This window comes from Petromyzon marinus, chromosome 6, assembly GCF_048934315.1.
Source record: "Petromyzon marinus isolate PM22_M1 ecotype Great Lakes invasive population chromosome 6, UKy_Petmar_22M1.pri1.0, whole genome shotgun sequence".
Lineage (NCBI taxonomy): Eukaryota > Metazoa > Chordata > Hyperoartia > Petromyzontiformes > Petromyzontidae > Petromyzon > Petromyzon marinus.
Genome location: NC_133672.1, coordinates 16,030,165 through 16,049,065, shown reverse-complemented (window position 1 = coordinate 16,049,065; position 18,901 = coordinate 16,030,165). Strand labels below are relative to the sequence as shown.

The window sequence follows — 18,901 nt, the reverse complement described above, 5'->3', positions numbered from 1 at the left end:
CTCTAATATGCGAATTCTTATGCTTGAAATTGTCAACACAGTACTCCTGGAGATGTTCCCCTCATTGATCCATACATTTAACCTTCAATGATCACGTTTGTTAACTGGGTAACAGAACAATCGATTATTCCTCAGAGTACGCGAGCATACACGGCGATAGGAACAAAAAGTCCTTGAAAATTCATGCAACAATATTCATACGAGGGGCAATAAAGAAATATGTCCCGAAGGCAAGAGTAGTTAGCAATTAATTCATTGGCAAGATTATGCAATTAACAAAAACGAATGACTAAAATACTTCTACAATCGTATTCATGTAACTCGACGGGCAGCAATGTTCTTCACGATCAGTTGATATTTAACGCACCACCTTGGAATGACAACCCTTCTTGAAACACAGAGATAACTTTTCGGAACAATCTTATTTGTCCCAATATGCGTGTTGTGTGTCTTCTTTGCCACTTGTTCAATTCTTTGCGTAAAGCAGACGCCAGGTGATGCGTTGTAATGTGTGGCAGTGTGCGTATCGTACGGGCGGCCGGAGTTCGGTGCACGGCTGGTTGGAAGAGTTAGCACGACGCTCGCCGTCGGTGCGCGATGATCCCGTCGTCAGGTAGCACCCACAGCTCGTCCGCTGGCAGCTGACACCCTTGCTCGGTGGCGCTGGCGGTGCGACTGCGCCCTCTCCGGCTCCGGCTCTCTGCCGATGAACGATGCTTTCGTTCGTTGATGGCAGGTTTGGTCGACGTTTGGCGCATTCCGCCCTCTCTCGCGGATGATGCTGGAATTCTCGTCAGCTTAGCTCGAACTGCAGTGGCTCTTGTGAGTCGATGCCCAGAGTGGAATGATTTTCGAGCGATACTTCTTCTGATGGCGCCGAATTTGCACGGCGTAGCATGTCGCTACTCAGCGAGCCTCGCCATCCTGGATGAGTTACGGAGTCTTCTTCTGCTGGCAAGCTTCTTCTGTTTCGGTGGTAATCTCCTGCGTCGGTAGCTGGTCATCTTCGGTAGCTGATGGTCGCCGTCTTCTGCCGCTGGTAGCTGCGATGCAATGTATGTCTCTCTTTTTATGCCGAAATTTCTTCCTCTGGCTCACCTTCTCACAAAGGATCGGAACTTCCTTTGATATCGCTTTGTGTTGTGGGGGGGGGGGGGTTGTACTGTACGTGTGTCCGTGTGTGTGTGTCATTTATTAAGCCATCTGTGTCTCTCCCTGGCTTGATTACTGTCGCCCACTTCAAGCCATCTTTTCATCCGTGGAACACAGATGCCCCACCTGCAATAAAAGCTCTCTGTAAGAGTAATTTCCCTCGCTCTGGGCATTACATTCTTTGCTATCCTGTGCCGCGGGAAGACAAAGACGGTTGGGAGGCTCTTTTCCCATGGGATACAGTTTATCTTGGTTGTGTAAGTTTGACCTATTTCGCCTCATCTCTTCTGGATAACCCTCGGTTTAATACTGCATAATTATGATTTGGTTTATGTTTCCCAAGATTTGTGATTTAACATTATCATCACCACGTATTTCTTAGGGTTTATTAATTTCGTCCCCCCCGTCTGTAACCTGGGTTTGTGCCGTTTGTTCTCGAGTTATTGTTATTATCTGATATCCCGAGGTTAGAGAATTCGTTTTGGCTTAGGAATAACCCTGACTGCCAGAATTCTTCTCGATGCTTCGGTCAGGTCGTGTGGAAAATTATTAAAGGTGAAAATAACATTAGTATTGAATTCATGAATGAGGAGTAATGATCCACTGATGTAGATTGTAGCCTGGTTTTTAATTGGAGCGAGTGTGAGGATCGATAATGTTAGCTTCATCTTTGGTCGCTAAGTTTTGGAATTTTTACCATTTGTTAGAAGAAGCATGTAACAGTTAACCAAAACGAAACGCCTGTTTGTTATCCTTCGTCCGGGGGGGGGCGTGTGTGTGTGTGTCTTTATTTATTTGACTTTATGACTGACCCTTTCCGTTGGTGGGAGGGGAGGGTGTCATTGTCTTTGCGAGAGTGACAAGACAGCTGCTCGAAAAGGGGGGGGGGGGGCGGTTCCGTTTGTTTGTGCTCCCAGCGACCCCGCGAGTGATTTTATATATATAAAAACAAATATTTTGGCAAAATCATTATTAATATCAAAAACAAAAATGGAAAAGGGCCTATATATACAACACCACCTCATATTAAACATTCTGACGTAAACACACACACACCAAGTGTCTCTATTGGAAAAAAATTGGTACGACTCCACTTTGGCTTAGCTCCTTTGGCACGTAAGAGCTGCTCATTAGCGTAGCGACCAGTGTTACAGCCAGTGCCATAGCGAGGGAGAACTGTCACGATGATGACGAAGATGATGAGGTGTCACACCATTAAATCTGCTTATGGGCCCTGTAGGATGTTCTCGGGGCCTGGCGGAGTCACGTAGGTGGAAGGGGGAAGGAGCGGAGGGCGATTGTATTCACGCTGATTGGAGCGGAGTAGGTGTGGCACAGTGATTTGAACCTGGCACAGATTCCGTTTCGTGGAGACGCGTCCGTGCTGGGTATGCATGACTATGGCCACGAAACGTGTCTTTTTTTTACCGTGATACTCCTTCTACATGGAAAAGCACTACATGTCTCGTCTCCTATGTTTAAGCAAATCTATTACTTCCCAGCCACAATTTAACTGGTGATTTAATTAATTGCTTGGTCATTATAAATGTAAGTTATTTTTAACAGTATCCTATACCTCAGTTGCATTCAGAAATTTCGTTATTTTTTTACTTAATCCTTTTTTTCTCTCTCTCCAAATAATGGATTTTTTGTGATTGATTTAAGATTGCTTATATTGTTTTGTTTCTTAACATGTATACTATATTGTTGGCAGCAGAGGGCAGTCCAGAAAAAAAACCGTTCTTACACATTTTTTTACAAACCTGTGCCCCCTCTTCTTCACCAACCCGCATTGGCCAGCATGGGGAGGCCCTCATCCAGCAGTGTATTTACAAAAGGGCTGTACATGCACGTGTGTCACGTGTGACATGCAGGCTCTCTCAGCTGTCGGAGGCATCGTCTCGGCAGCTACCACGACTCGAGTACCTGCATTGCCGTCACAACATCCTGGAGTTGTCAGGTCTAGCAGAGGCTCGGCTCAAGGCCTGGACCATCAAGTATGGCCGCAGGGAGGCTGTCGAGATGTTGCTGCACAACTACATTGTGAGAGACACGCGTGCGCACTTGATTACCATGCCGCTGGTTTCAGGTCACCTCGGCCACTAATGCATGCCCCACCCTGGTAAATGTTCATCAGAGAGCCATACTAAATCCATTTCCAATACCAGGCTGCAATACAAATAAATGCCTGTAGTTATCTATACTGTAAATAATTATTTCATACATAATACGTTGTTTAAATAGTTTTTTTATATATATAAAAGAACAGAAATAATTCATTTGTTGTTTTTTTATGACTGAATTCAGTGTGTGATCTATTGTATTAATCTCGGCAGGACTTCATCGAAGGAAAAGCATTTTTTGAACAGTATGAAGCGGCGCATCAGAACCTCACAAAGTGCACCGAAGTTTACTTGAAAACCAACGTTGCACGTAAGTTCGGCACCCGGGTTGTTCTTGTCGGTGAGCGGCACCGCACATCGCTGGCTTTGTATTGTCCGGTCAGATAGAGCTGCTGGCATCCCTTCCTCTTAGGGAACCTCTGTTTTAAATCCTGAAAAACTTTAAACAGCGGCGGAAGTTCGTAAGTGGCAGTCCATGCACACATCTGTTGAACTTGCTACTCCTTAACCGCTGAAGACGATCGGTGGCAATCATACTGACTAAGACGTTTCAGGACACAGTCACTGTGTATTTGTGTCCGTTGTAATATCACAAACCTTATCACTGCCTATTGGGTTAGAATTAGTGTATGGTGACTGATAAACCGACGATGGATAAAACTCACAAGAGGCAATGAGAGTGAACCACAAATGACAATCAGCAATAGTAGAAGCGGAGTGGGTGGAGGGCACTCTCCTATGTGCCCGGTGATCGTAGTCCGAGTCTCAGCCATGGCTATTGTCAGCTGCGAATGGTATCTGAACTAGTCCTGAGTCTCCCCTTCACCAACGCGCATTGACCAGAATGGTGAAGTGTGGTCAGGGAACCCTCACGACCGGCACGGCGTGGGGAGCTGTTCGACGGGGGAAGTGATTTGACAAAAAAATGGTCACTGCAACGCACGCTTTCGGGGGTGCTTTTGCGGCCGTCCGGAACGCTCTTCCTTCAGATATTAGGAAGCAACTGGAGATATGCAATTTTAAATCTAGATTGAAAACTCATTTCTTTCAAACTGCCTTTTGTGTTTAGTTTGTTGTCCCTCCCTCGCACCTCCAATTAGCACGGTTGGCTACGTACAGTGCGAACGAAGTTCAACATACATACATGCAAACGGCCGTGAGTTTAAGGAGTCGACGAGCGGCTGACGTGCAGACTCTCAGCTGACGGTGCCTTGGTTTTGCCGGTGTGCTCTGCAGAGGAGGAGCGCGATGGCGCACGGCGCTTCCTTGCCGAGGTGTCCCAGCAGGGGCGCGGGCTGACGGTGGAGCTGCGTGGAGCGCGCAGCATGCTGGAGGAGGTGCTGCTGCGCTGGGGCATCTACTCCGGCACCGTGGAGAGCCTGCAGGCCTGGCTGGAGAACGGGGAATGCATGACGCACCAGTCGGATGCGGCGCAGAGGGTATGTAGTCGGAGCGCTTGGGAGGCCTTTGTCTCCGGCATGAGCGAAGGATTCTGCACGCGCATGTCGTTTTATCAGTGGTCCAACAGCGTCATCGGGGCTACTTTGTACAGACCCACACATATACGATTTTTAAATATAACAGTGATATTAGTTTCATTTCCTTCCGTATGGTTACAATTGTATTTTAATCATGTCAGCCATTCCACGGCAATCCCTGGTGGTAGCTGTTGGAGTCTGCTTTTTCCTCCAGAATATGCATGTATTGGGCAGTCATCAGTGATTTGCCTGATGGTTTGCACCTCATGAAAGAGATGCAGATGTCACTTAAGAACTCTTCCAGAGCAGTGCATTACTGCGTGTTAGAGAACGGCACGTGAAAGGAGATATTACAGAACGCATAATAATACATATATTTTGAGATACTTTTAAGTGACCTGTTCTGTCTACACACAGGAAAAATGTTCATTGCATTGCGGTTAAACCTACATTTCTAAATTATCGGACCTGCCTTGTAACGAAATTGAGTGAAAAAAAGTGTCGATTTTTGTTGTTGTGCAGAGTCATTGGTGACCAGGCTGAGACCACCAACTCGCTCCACTTGAGAACCCGGTTTAAATATCGCTGGCTGCCTGAATTCTGACCCAGGATCTAAGTAGTACCGGCAAAGTGGTCTGACCCCTGAGCCGCCTGGCCATCTTTAACAGGCCGGTCAGAGTGTGACCGCTGCCGACCTTCCTGCCGCAGGAGTTTTTCCGTGACCTGCCGCAGTGGATGCAGCAGCACACGGCGATGAACGAGGCCGGCAACTTCCTGATCGAGGCGTGCGAGTCGCCCGTCTCCCGCGAGCTCAAGCAGCAGCTGCTGCTGCTCAACGGCCGCTGGCGCGAGCTCTTCGACAGGGTCAAGCAAGTGAGCGGCCCGCACCTCGGCACACCGGGCGTGCGGTCACACAAGTGTCCTGTAGGAGAAGGGTGGGTTGGGGGGGGGGGGGGCCCATCGCTTTCATTGGGCCACGCCGTCGTGCGTGCAAAATGTTCGGCTGAAAGCGTCGTGAAGAACGAAGGGTGAAAAAAAATCAAGTGATCTTCCAAATGTCTTCGTGGCAATAGTGAAGGACAAAGTTAAGTAGAATTTAACGTTTTAAAATATTTTTGCAAATCTGCTTCAAAAATACATGAAAACAACACTAATAACAACAACAGTAGCAGCAATAAAGTAATAATTATGGCATCAACAAAGTAACTAAACTTTGGAAATTATTTCCCCGCCATAGAAATGAGGAATTTCCACCACTGGCTCACAGCCACCAACAGAGACGGACACTGCTTTATGCGCTTCTGAGCGTGGAAAATTTTGACTTTGAGCATCATCCGTAGCAATAGCGTCATTAATAAAAACACTAGGAATGAGTGCAACGGTAATATCACTAACATTAACAGCAATGCATGCATCGCTCTGATAGGAATAACACTGACGTCGTTAGGAATCGGTAGCACTGGCATCGCTGGGAATAGGAGTAATGCTGACGCTGACGTTGGGCTGCCGGCTGTTCTGTGCAGTACGCGCGGGCCGACGAGGTGGACCGGCTGCGGCAGGAGTACGCCGACGGCCTGGCCGCGCTCCAGGCCTTTGTCGCGCGGACGCAGCCGCTGCTTGCGGGGCCCCCCGAGGCCGCACCGGCCGCCATCGCCGCGTACCTGGGCGACCTCGAGGTGCTCCTACCACCCTCTACCGTCCCCTACCGCCTCCTACCACCTCCTACCGCCCCCTTTCACCCCCTACCACCCTCTACCGCCCCCCTCCACCCCCTACCACCTCCTACCGCCCCCCTCCACCCCCTACCACCTCCTACCACCCCCTACCTCCCCCACAACTCCCTACCACCCCCTACCACCCCCTACCACTTCTTACCACCCCCTTCCACCCCCTACCACCTCCTATCGCCCCCTTCCACCCCCTACCACCCTCTACCGCCCCCTACCGCCTCCTACCACCTCCTACCGCCCCCTTTCACCCCTCTACCTCCCCCTACCTCCCCTACAACTCCCTACCACCCCCTACCACTTCCTACCATGCCTACCTCCCTCTACCACCCCTACCTCCCTCTACCTCCCCCACAACTTCCTACCACCCCTACCTCCCTCTACCACCCCTACCTCCCTCTACCACCCCCTACCTCCACCCTTGCCCCTGCTCCCCCCCCCCCCCTCTTCTTGTTTCAGACACTCCAATCACACATCTCACCTGTCTTTAAATGGGTATTGAGAGACCGATGCATGTATTTATTTAACCATGTAAAGGCTCTTATCAACAGACTGGAAAACAAAGTGAAAAAAAAACTAATTTTACAAGATGACACATAACCAACAGAACAGCAGTGCTTCAAACATATACAAGTACTATGTCTGCCAATCAATGACTCAATCCACATGGCAGAAGCAGACTTTAATTCAGAATACCGTTCATAAAAATAAATATGTTGTCAGGGCTACATACTTAAACAATATCGAGTCAAAGGTTGAACTTCTCGCGTAGTAGTATACACCTATTTTTGTTTATATTAGTTTGGTACTAAATTGAGAATGCGCTTTCACAGCACGAGCCTGACTGATAATATTAATGCTTGTGGCTACGCTCGGTCCTCATGTGCCGCTCTCGAGTGGCCTCTAACTCGACTTGCACTTTCAGACCATGAAGCAGAGGATCCCGAGCATAGAGACGCAGTTCAAGGCCGTGTCAAAGCTGGCGCAGGTCCTGGTGAAGGACACGACGGAGGAGGAAGTTAAAGGCATGTTGGACGCCATGACAGTCATCAAGGACCAGATCGTCAAGGTAAGGCTCCGTTTTGTGTGCGTGTGGGTGCGGGCCGGCTCAAAGCAAACCAATGCAAGGCCACTGGCTCCAATTCAACGGCTCCGTCTCTCCGACTCGCACCGCAACACTCAAACTAATAGCTCATGTTTTATCGACCCTTGATTTCGCTGGTTAAGAGGCCCCTGTTGAAGCTGTTCCTCCTTGCGTGCGCGCGGCGCAGACGAGAGAGCAGTGCCCCGTGCTGGCGCGGGAGGCGCAGCAGCTTGCGAGCACGCTGGAGGAGCTGGAGACCGGGCTGGCCGACACGCGCGAGTGCCTGAGCCGGGCCACCCAGACAATTGGCAGCCTGGCTCCCGGTGCCAGCAAGGAAGACGCCAAGGTCCAGCAAAAGGTACCACACAGCTCCTGGTGTCAGATTATGCCAGATTCCAAAAATGTTATGCCGAGCTGTTTGTGCCAAAAATCTTAGTGAATAACACACGCACTAATTTAAATCGAATTCAATTATACTGCATTTAAATGTAAATGTGTTTCACAAGCATAGCGCCACTATTATTATCATTATCAGCAATGCTCTATCCACGACTGGATGAAAACATCCCCACATTGTCAGCATTGGCCACAATCCACAACGCGCCTGTGCATGAGCTCATCTTATCCCTGCGAGAATAGCCTTGCGAGAGCATAGCTCGTACAGACACAGGATTCTGTGCATTCGTCAACTTGTACACCACTCCGCCGTATTGTGCATGACAGTTTAAAGTCAGGGCAGTACTAAAGTTGCTCCGTTGCGGCGTCGGACCCTAAGGACGTGGAGGCGGCCACCAAGAGCTGCCAGAAGGCGCTGTCCCGGGCAGAGCGTGCGCTGCAGGCTGTGCGCCACCTCCTCAAGTCCAGCCGGACGCTGCAGCAGCTGGACGCCTCTCCGCACGAGGCTGTCGTCGGCGAGGCTCGCTCCGCCGTGCACGTGCGTCGGGGTAGAGGGGGGCCGGGGTCTTTGTTCCGCGTTTGGTGCACTTGGCGCGTGCAGGTTAAACGTGATGGGGTGCGAAGGGTCACGTGCCAATGACCGAATAAGCCGCGGTGGGACCGATCCTGTCAGATCCGGGAAGCTAAGCAGATTTGGGCCTGGATCGTGTTTGGAGGGGCGACCACCGTGCATGTCACGGGTTCAAATAACACCGATCCACACGGAGTGTCAATGCCCTCGTCTAGCAGTGGCTGCAGTATATGTAGAAGGAAGGGCTACAACCCTGATGAGGGCAGACAGCAGTGGCCTCAATGGCCACTAAGCCAAGGAAATCGATTTAATCGACCATGAATACATCTGCCGCTAAACTAAACGAGAGGAGATAGATTTTTACCGATTCTGACAGCCACTCGTTTTGCTGTAATCGTTAATTTCATGGTATTGGTGTAAAGTCGCTGTCCTTCTTTGAACGCACGCCTGTATATGGGTGTGTGGGGAGCGGTCGTGTCGCGGTTAGCTTGCTGCGAACCCGGCCGCCCGAGTTCGATTCTGAACCAGTGCTGGGTCTCCCCTAGGTAAACTCAGCCTCAAATGAGTACCTGGTGCGGTGTGTAAAAGCATCGCCACTGGGGAGACAAAGGCGGCCGGTCGTGGTACTTGCCACCCACCCCTCCGTGTACCGTTCCGGTCCTTCACAGGTGCTCGCTAACAGCACTTGCCCTAACAGTCTGTTAAGGCTACACGGGGGAATCTTTGTCTTTAACTCTTCTGTGTGTGCGTGCAGGCGATAGGCACGGAGGCACCGGGTCAGCTGGCTCGCGTGCGCTTCGAGGCGGAGCAGGAGAGGTTCGTGAGCGCCGTGCAGCGCTGCGAGCTGCAGTTGGCGACGGAGAATCGCGCGCTCAGCTCGGCCAGCAGCGAGCAGCTTCTGCACGGGCACAAGGTGAGCGAGCCCAAGCGCCGCCAGCCCAGCGCGTTGCCAAGTGTGCGTTGCCCAATAATATGCACGAATTTGTACGCACTTGTGTTTGAACCTCTTTCGCGCCGTACGCAACCCAACCCTGATAAATTGGATGGCGAGGGACGAAGCGTAACGTATTCAGGCTGCGTTTAGTGGCAAATGGGCAAAAACTCGTCAGCGGTACATGAGTGCCTCTGTTGGGTTGCGATTGTGAGAAATGACCATCAATATGACGTAGTATTGTTTACCAAGCGGAATAGTAAACCAAAATACCTTCTAGTGGGGCTCTGTGGAGCTCGACTTAGTGGAGGTTCTTCCACCAGTGATGGCAATTGCAGGGCTGCATCTTTATCTTTTTATTCTATACAAAATAGCATGCACTTTTTGGGCTGGTTTTGCCAGTAGTGAGTGTGGCCTTGTGTCACAGCTTTTGTAGCTACTGCCTCGAGTGAGCCCAGGTCCACTTCGGCACCTACCTCAGTCGGCCTCGTATACTTTGACAGTCTGCTTTGTAAAGACCTCACTGCACAGCATGTGTGTGTGTGTTAAACTAGTTTCGCATTTTACGTAGCCAACCGTGCTAATCAGAGGTGCGGCCACATTGAATAGTTGCGAAGGCAACATCGTGACGGAGAGGTTTTATCACTACCCTCTATCTGCATGGGGTTGCTTCCTGTACGCAACACTTATTTGTTCAGTTGGGATGATGCATAGCGATCATCGCCCCCTGGAGGCAGATTGATGCCTAAATCACTCTATCCTGGTCTCGTGAGTTCTCCTCCGGTTGAACAAAATTAACTTGGAATTTTTTGTTTGTTACTTGTGACGTGCAGGAGTTTTTCTCGGAGGCCGGAGTGTTTGGGGAGTGCCGTATTCGGCTGGCGGCCATGCGGGAGGCCCTCTCGGGCCTGCCTCCTGGCCGTGTGGAGCAGGGCCTTCGCACGCGACTCGCGCACGCTGAGGAGCACTTCCAGGAGCTCCAGGAATACGTGGCGAGCACCGCACAGCAGCTGCGACAGCACCCTGACAAGTGGCGTGAATTCAACTTTAGGTGAGCCCTGCCCTTTCCTGCCCTGCCCTTTCCTGCCCTGCCCTTTCCTGCCCTGCCATGCATTGCTGTGCCCTTACAATAACACTGTCTTGGTATTGTTGTCAAGTGTCGTGGCTTTTTGCTGTTAATTTAACAGTGTTGTGTATGTCCGTGTGTTTACATTCGAATATCTGGGTGCAGTTTTATTTGATTTTTTATGTATTGATTAGTTAACAGGTTCACTTGCCCTTCGACCTTTAGTCAGTTCAAGTCAAGTAATTTAAACTGAATGTGTAAAATAACTACGGTTTGCTGAGCTCTTGCTGCTTATACTCAGGTTGCTAAGGTCGGCCGCCATGCTTCCCTATTTACGGCAAATATCGCATGTATGGTTTCTCCCATGGAAGGACATCGGTGTGCCGCCACCTGAAACCCTGTGCTCCTTCTTGCCAAGGTGCTGTGTCACGCAAAACTCTGAAGCCTTTGTGTTTCTTTGCTCTGCAGGTTTTCGAAGGTTAAGGAATGGTTTAAAGCCACAGAAGCGTCCCTTGGTGAGATTCAAAGTCAAAGCAAGAGGGACGATGTTTTCGAATCTCTCGGAGCAAGGTTGCAGGTGCGTGCGATAGATATCGCTTGCAATTGGACAATGGTTATTTTTCTTTTTTATTCCAATTCCCTTGGGAAAAAATGTTATGCAATGTGAAGTCAGTTTTTAAACTTTACGTGACCTTTCCCTTTTTATTTTGTTTTTACTCGTGTGTGCCTAAACCAGGCTCTGGGCAATGAGAGAGATTCCCAGAACTCTGAGGTGAGCTGGCTGAAGATGCGCCTCGACGCTTTGACCGAGTTCTGCAGCAGAGAAGACATTTCCAACAGCAGAAGTGAACTGCAGGGTCTTTCTGGGGACCTGGCAAAGTTGCAGAGGATGTTTATTGAGGTAAAGAGGGGACCCTTTCCAGTTTGTTTTAATGCCCATTTGCCATACTTCAACATTCCTCTCGTTATCCCCCGCAGGGTAAAATGTGAGTGCTTTCGCCCGCGCAGCTTGTGGTAATTTGACATCAATCACGACTACGTGGCTTTGCCTGGTCTGCAGATCGAGGCCCAGCTGGTGCAGGCCGGGGAAGTGCTGCGATACCGCAGGGAGGTGCAGACCGTCCTGCGGGACATCGGCAGGTTCCTCCAGGAGGTGCAGGCTGAGGCTGAGGCCACGGTGGAGGCCGCTACCTTGGAGGAGGCCCAGGATATGTGGGCCTCCCTGCAGGTGGGACACGTGTGGTCAGCAGTGCCGCACTGCTGACCACAGTACACATTTACATTGGCATGTAAATGTGTACTGTATTAAATTGTATTCACTGTGCGCCTTGGACGGTAATAGATGTCTGTAGTTTTCAATTTAACGGGGTTTTTAGATCGTGTACATGGGCAGGTAACTATTCATATCCTCCCGCCCCATGCACCCACCACTGAGTGATTTGATCAATTGACAAATCCCATCATGGGAAATGAATTCCCCTTTTATTTCATGTGTACCATCTCATTAGTACTGTTTGCCTTTCTCCTTTGTAGTTTTATGTCGGTAATTATCATAAGAATTATATCCGCATATAATTTGCATGATCAGTAAATCATCGTTTATGCAAACGATTGCACCGTGACTGAAAGGATTCATTCATTGGACGATGGATGCGTCATTGCCTGACTCCACAGAAGCATGTGACGGCGCTGAGGGGCAGGAGACCGCTCGTGGAGCAGCTGCTAGGCCGGGGGCAGGGCCTGGAGGCCCAGGACGAGGGCGTGCGCGCCGACCTGAAGCAACTCCGCGCACTGCTCCATGAGCTTGGTCCGGCTCTCGACAAGAAGGAGCAGGAGACAAAGGTAGAAAAACGGGGGATGAGGGCACCCTTTATACCTTCAGTACATCACCACTGACCTCGTCACCGTCACGTGCATCATCGCCCTCATCGCCGTCACGCTCATGGTTGCCGCCAGCACGGTTAGTGGCGTCGTTCACACGCAGTTTACGCTGCTGCTTTGCTAACGTGTGGTTTTTTTACGCTTTGCACGGCAGACCCAGCTTCACAAGTGGCAGCACTTCGAGGAGGAGAAGGCGAGCCTGCACGAGTTTTTGGGGGTTGTCGGCTCCACCGTGGAGCGGCGTCTGCAGTTTAGTAGCCCGGAGAACCTGGAAACCGAGCTGCAGCAGGCCAGGGTACGGAAACGCTGTGACCCTCGCACCCTGAAACGCGACCGCTCCAGAATCCCGTCTCTCCACTAAATGTCTGGTGGGCTCGACGAGCTGCTGTTTGTGTCAGAGCACCAGGATGGCACCGCTGAGACACTGAAATTCAAGCTGCGCGTGTTCACCCGAGACGCGAGTTCCTGTGTAGTGAGTGCCGTGGTTTTCATTGCCGGTACCTGAGGCCTCTATCTTTCCAGCAGACGGCAGTGTAGCAAAATCCATTGGCTGTACGTACAGTACTGTACTACACTCTAATGTCTATGCTCCCCACCCTTATCAACACACGCTCACTGTGGTGAAGTACGGTCGAATAACGACCACGACCTGCATGGCATGGGGGAGGCCCTCAACCTCCATTGAATTGGCAAAAGGGGCCGTACATATACAATAGAGGCCTATTGTAATGACGAAGGAAGCAACGACATTGTGGGGGGTCTTCCAGGACCGTTCCTAATTTTGATGGAAGCCTCTTGCAGTAACACACAAACGACTGCACTACATTGGCCATTTTATTTTCGGATACACCGTGCTGCATGTGTGTGTGTCGGGCTGGGACGTACCCAATATGATGACGATCCCTGACGGACGATCGTCACGGTATGCTGCTCGTCCCCACAGGACCTGCTGGTGCGAGCCGAGGGGCAGGTGACGAGGGCCGCGGCGCTGCAGGAGGAGGCGCGAGCGGCCCACTGTGACGCGGCCCGGGCCGAGGCCCTGCGGCACGACGCCAGCGCGCTGCACGACAAGCTGGCATCGGCCACGCGCATGCTCGCCAACAAGTGGGCGCTTTCTCTTTCTAAATACATGGATCGGCTCATTGATGATTGCGAGTGAATGCTTTCAGCCACTTGTTTTAACATCTGTGGCATATGTGTGGGTGTGCTTGTGTGTGTCTATATATCTGTGGGGAGCGGATTGCGCTACGAACCCGGCGACCCGAGCTTCGAATCTTGCTCACAGCCAACACCAGTGACGATTATCTGAACCGGCCCTGGGCCACCCCTATTTCGACTCAGCCTCAACTGAGTACCTGGTGCGGTGTGTAAAAACATTGCCACTGGGGAGACAAAGGCGGTCGGGCGTGGTGGTGGCCACCCACGCCCTCGTATGTCGTGCCGGCCTTCATAGGTGCTCGCTAACAGCACTTGCCCCAACAGTCTCTTGAGGCTTTGTCTTGTCTTGTATATATATAGAAATGAATGTTAAAATAAAAACATGGTGTCTTTTGTGACTTTCAGAGATCTTAACATTTCAGCTTTCAGGAAGTACGAGCCTATTCTTCTTCCTTGATTGAAGGCATGTTGGTTGAAATGTCAAGGTGTTCCTTTCCTCTCGCTGGAAGTAAAAAAAAACCCCGTTATTATTTCTACGTAAGCTGCTGTTCATTGTGAGAGCTCACCGACTAAGCTGTAGCTTATTCAATCAACGCAGTCATTTTTTTGGGACGTGTGCGTGCCCATTGCAGCATCGATTCCATGGAGCGGGTTCGGTTGAGCTGGGAGGCCTTCCTCCGCCACCACGAGGAATTCGCTACGTGGATCTCGGAGAAGGAGGCACAGACCCATGACGCAGAGAGCCCTGGCAACACGGCCGAGACGCAGCTTCAGAAATCCCAGGCAAGCCTCAACCTGCACACACGTGGTCAGCCCTACTGTGCCCAGCAGGGCTTAGCTTGTTGTTTTGTGGGCTCTGAAACGACGGCGTCAAAGGCAGTGAAAGGGTAGACACCTTTCACTCACCTTTGTTGTTTCGTACACTTTACACGGAAGAATCCCCGCACGGCACAAAGCTGTCAGCGTAAGGTCGCCGCTTGAGCAGCCCCCGCCTGCCTTTCAGGCTCTGCTCCAGGAGATCGAGGCCCGGCGGGGTGAGGTGTCCACCCTGGAGGAGGAGAGCCAGGCGCTGGCGTTGCACGTGCGTCCTGCCGAGGTGTCCCACGTCAAGGCCCGCCTGGCGCAGCTGTCGCGCCGCACGGAGGAGCTGTGGGCCCTCGCGCAAGCCACTCACGCCTCCTCTGTCGAGGCCGTGGCTCTCGGGGACAAGTTTGAGGCCGAGCTGCAGCAGGTGGCCAACGCTACCCCACATTTTCTGACCATCCACAGTAGATAAATGCATGTCGGTAATGGTCTCCTTGTGCCAGAGATACCTCAGCCAGGCTTCCACAGTAAATGCAGCAGGTGGATAAGGCTTTGAAGCAGTGCCATAGTGTGGTTGCGATGGGCCCTGGAGCGAAGGATGAAATGAGGTCCCCTGTCCAATCCCTCCTCACCCCTTTTCGGAGCCTGGTGCCCTGGGCCTCTGAGGCACACGGGCGCTGCTGCGGTCGCACCGCCGCTGCTTTGGAGGAAAACATCAAAGTTGAAGTGTTGCACTGTCAACAACGATTAACCCCATCAAGCGCTCACGTTTGCCTGTGCTTGTCTCCAATGGGGCAGTCCAACAGCAGCTTCATTGTACGAATGTCAAATGCTTCGTCACACTAATTCCGTCCTCTAACCTGCTGCGAAGACCGGGAGTTGAGAGGTTGCCGCCACCGCTGCTGCTGCTGCTTGCTCGGCGCGCCCGTTGCCTTCCTGCTGCTGGAGCGCGGCACCGTGTGTGGCTGCCCGTGTGCGTGTAGGCCTTGCGAGCCCTGGGCGGGCTGGAGGACCTGTTGCATGCTCCAGTGCAAAACTGCACTTGTGTTGCGCAGACGTACAAAGCGCTGCTTGCTCACATGGTGAGGGGGTTTCTAACATCTCTTAACTGTCCGCTATCGCCTCTTGCTTTCTTATGAACTAAACCGGGTCTAATGCGCCGGGCCATGGCACGATATATGCACGTAAACGGGAATTAACGAGGCTGTGTAATTTTTGTGTTTTTAACTGCTTCGAATATGTATTCACAATGCTACTCTTAACATCGTTAACACGAATGACCTTTTCCCATGAAGGGGGAATTTTACTTGCTCGTAAATTATACGTGAATTTCTGTGCTTGCTGAGGAAGGCATGTGGGGCTGAAACTGATTAACACTCATAGCAATTTCACTCGCGATAAGTGCATTCATAATTACAGCACAATGCTGCCAGAAATTATAACTAACAAATCGTTCGCTCAGTTGCCTTTGTTAATTGACCTTTCATACGAGCTCCGTTCAACCGCATTTGCCAAGTCCGGGAGATTGTAAGGGCCAGCAAATGCTTTCATTGCGAAGGTTTGCCCTGATCGGCAGTTGAGTTGGAGGTGCGAGCTGTGTGGTGCATTGCGGGGCCCGCAGGATGTCAGGCAGGCCCTCGAGGTGGAGAGAGGCCGGCTGGGCGGCTTGGCCGGAGAGGCCCCGCGCGTGAGGGACGGTGGCCACGCTGTTGAGGAAGTGGAGGTGCTTCAGCAGCGTTACCGTGACGACTTGACGCTGGCCGCCGACAAGCAGCAGCGGCTCGAGGAGGTTCTGGCCGCGTGGCAGAGGTGCGGGCGACATTGAGAATCGGTGGCTTATATTAAACTTTGATTTTTGCTAGATCTCCATGCACAATGCCTCGGCAGGCTCTGGTTCTAAATCAGGGGTGAATTTTTTTTTTAAGTTAGGGCTGAACAGGGCTTTCAAATACTATTGGCAGACAACCACGCTAATACATATATATTGGTCACTTTGTTGCTTCAGGAGTTCCTTGCAGTGACCAAAGCGACTGAGCGCACTGAAGTTATAAACAGTTTAGCCAGGTCCAAGATATTCCCCTCCAGCAACCAATTCACGCAGTGATGGATAAATATCGTTTGGGGGCCGTTTAGAAGCGGGAGGACTAATGTGGCCTTGGGCCGTTTTAAATGAAGGTTCCCTACCCAGTATCTAAACAAAGGCCAATGAATTTATGAGCTGGAGGCTGGAGACCCTGAAAGGACGCACCACCCCAAGCAGCCCTTAGCAATGTCAGGCTGGCCGCTGCATCTTTAAGGAGGCTGCAAAAGACTGCACTGTTTTCCCACCGCTAAGTAGAAACATCGAAGGCCTGAGTGTGGGTCACTGTTATCGCACGTACGCCTCGGCAAGGTAAGGTAAAAGGTATAAACAATGAGCCTACCTTTACCCTACCTTTTACCTTACCACAATACACTCTACCCTTACCTTTTACCCTTTAGCAAGGTAAGGTAAAAGGTCAAAAGCAACGAGCCTACCTTTACCCTACCTTTTACCCTTACCCCATACAAATGACCCAATTACAGGGTAATTACTGGGGTACTACTATACATGAAGAAGGTTTGTAACAGGTAAATGCTATGAAGAGCACTTTATTCGTATAGAAGACTCTCGATTCCAATTTTAAATGGAGGCCACGGACTGCGCCACGGAGCTTTTAGCGAGTGGTAAACAAGGTGTTTATGGTAAACAAGGTATTTACCGGGTAATACTTCGCGCTACCTTTACCCTACCCTTTACCTTACCCCTTGGCATGTCGACACCTTTACCCTTTTAACGGGGAAAAAATGGTAAATTACCTTACCTTGCCGAGGCCTAATGGCACGCAAAGTTGTGTTTGGTGCTGAATTCCTTTAAGGTCTTGTACACAAGTCAAAAGGATGCCCGTGCTGTTCTGTTCTTCAGCGTTCAGAGCCTCCTTGGGCTGTGCTCATCTTCAGTGGCAGCTCTGAGCCAGTGTTTGACATTCCCATGGTAGGGGGAGTTTATGCTGTGCTGCCTGCACATTGAGAACAGTTTTGTGTGCACCATTCTGGACAGCACTTTCCCCCAAAAGTCTATAAGACAAAAACATGGAGGTTCACTCTCTGCGCCGTGCGTGTCTGTGTGTGTGCGTGTGTGTGTGTCTGTGTGTGTGCGGAACGTGGGCAGAGCGGTAGTGTAGTGGTTAGCGCGCTGTGCTACTAAGGGGCCGTCCATAAATGACGTCACGCACCTGGGGGGGGGGTCAGACATTTGTGACGATGTGTGACGAGGGAGGGGGGGTTCGGGAAATGTGACGTCACATCAAAATGCGCAACTTTAAATAAATATAGACAACACGTTCTACTTAATTGAATAGACTTTTTAATAAATGTTTTATCCTACAACATCAGAGTGCAGCGCCACATTAAATACGCACTACAATGACAATAGTTTAAAGCGATTTGAAGCATGTTTTTTTTTGGGGGGGGGGCAGAGCTTTGTGACGTCATATTTGAGGGGGGGTCTGACTTTTTGTGACGCCGTGTGACGAGGAGGGGGGGGTGGTCAAAAATCGTCAAAAATTGCGTGACGTCATTTATGGACGACGTGAGTTCGATTTCCGCTCACGGCGAACACCAGTGACGATTACCTAAACCGGTCCTGGGCCTCCCCTAGGGTAACTCAGCCTCAAATGAGTACCTGGTGCGGTGTGTAAACATCGCTACTGGGGAGACAAAGGCGACCGGGCGTGGTGTTGGCACACCCACCCCCTCGTGTGCCGTGGTGGCCTTCATAGGTGCTCGCTAACAGCACTCTCTCCAAAAGGCTGTTAAGGCTACATGGATCTTTGTGTGCGGAACACCAGGTTTGAGAAAGAGCGGAGTGCTTTCGTGGTGTGGCTGGAGAAGAGCGAGGCGGCCGCCTGCCCACGCTCCCCTCACCTGCCGGCCGACCAGGCTCGCCTCGACTCAGAGATCCTCAACCTCAAGGTCGTGTGTTGTGCACGTTGCGTTGTGTCCTGCGCGCGTTGTGTATAACGGGCGTCTCGTTTTTGCGATGCACGCATTGTATCGTGTGCGCCGCGTTGCTTATTGCGGGCGTCCTATGCTGCGTGTGGTTTTTGTTGTCGCCTTTTTGGCACTGCGAGAGTTGTCGCGCGTGTCCTGCGCCGCTGGGTTTTTCCGTACGATGTGTGCGTGTGTGTTGTGTGCGCGTGTGCTTTTTTTGTAACACGCGCGTGTTGTGACGTGTGTCGCGTTTGTCGCGCGTGCTGCGTCGGGCTGCAGGAGCTGCGCAAGGACGTAGAGGCGCAGGAGGCCCCGCTCGTGTCGCTGGACGGGCAGGTGGAGGAGCTCCTCGTGTCGGCGCCCGCGGACGGCGCGCAGGAGCTGCTGACGAGCCGGCAGCTGCTGCGCGCCAGGTGGGAGGCGCTGCCTGGCGCGCTCACCAAACGGTACGTGCGCTGCGTGTACGCCACCTGCCGTGGTTTTTGCAAGTAGCCATTCTGGGACATCTGTAAGTCTTCC

The 18,901-nt window shown here is 51.3% G+C and overlaps 1 protein-coding gene across 5 annotated transcripts in view; it reads left to right on the top strand.

The window, feature by feature from the left end:
* The window catches only part of SYNE1 (spectrin repeat containing nuclear envelope protein 1), a 153,353-nt gene that overhangs the window by 34,638 nt on the left and 99,814 nt on the right, over window positions 1–18,901 (top strand). For all 5 annotated transcript variants that reach the window (XM_076065126.1, XM_076065125.1, XM_076065129.1 and 2 more), the window contains exons 15-36: window positions 3,027–3,195; window positions 3,489–3,585; window positions 4,512–4,714; window positions 5,462–5,626; window positions 6,277–6,429; window positions 7,406–7,549; window positions 7,752–7,922; window positions 8,340–8,498; window positions 9,286–9,444; window positions 10,296–10,513; window positions 10,997–11,105; window positions 11,265–11,429; window positions 11,589–11,756; window positions 12,203–12,370; window positions 12,564–12,704; window positions 13,353–13,513; window positions 14,200–14,350; window positions 14,571–14,798; window positions 15,355–15,453; window positions 15,993–16,180; window positions 18,241–18,364; window positions 18,662–18,828. In XM_076065126.1, coding sequence (XP_075921241.1) covers window positions 3,027–3,195; window positions 3,489–3,585; window positions 4,512–4,714; window positions 5,462–5,626; window positions 6,277–6,429; window positions 7,406–7,549; window positions 7,752–7,922; window positions 8,340–8,498; window positions 9,286–9,444; window positions 10,296–10,513; window positions 10,997–11,105; window positions 11,265–11,429; window positions 11,589–11,756; window positions 12,203–12,370; window positions 12,564–12,704; window positions 13,353–13,513; window positions 14,200–14,350; window positions 14,571–14,798; window positions 15,355–15,453; window positions 15,993–16,180; window positions 18,241–18,364; window positions 18,662–18,828 — 3,507 coding nt within the window. The remainder of the gene's footprint in view (window positions 1–3,026; window positions 3,196–3,488; window positions 3,586–4,511; window positions 4,715–5,461; window positions 5,627–6,276; window positions 6,430–7,405; window positions 7,550–7,751; window positions 7,923–8,339; window positions 8,499–9,285; window positions 9,445–10,295; window positions 10,514–10,996; window positions 11,106–11,264; window positions 11,430–11,588; window positions 11,757–12,202; window positions 12,371–12,563; window positions 12,705–13,352; window positions 13,514–14,199; window positions 14,351–14,570; window positions 14,799–15,354; window positions 15,454–15,992; window positions 16,181–18,240; window positions 18,365–18,661; window positions 18,829–18,901) is intronic.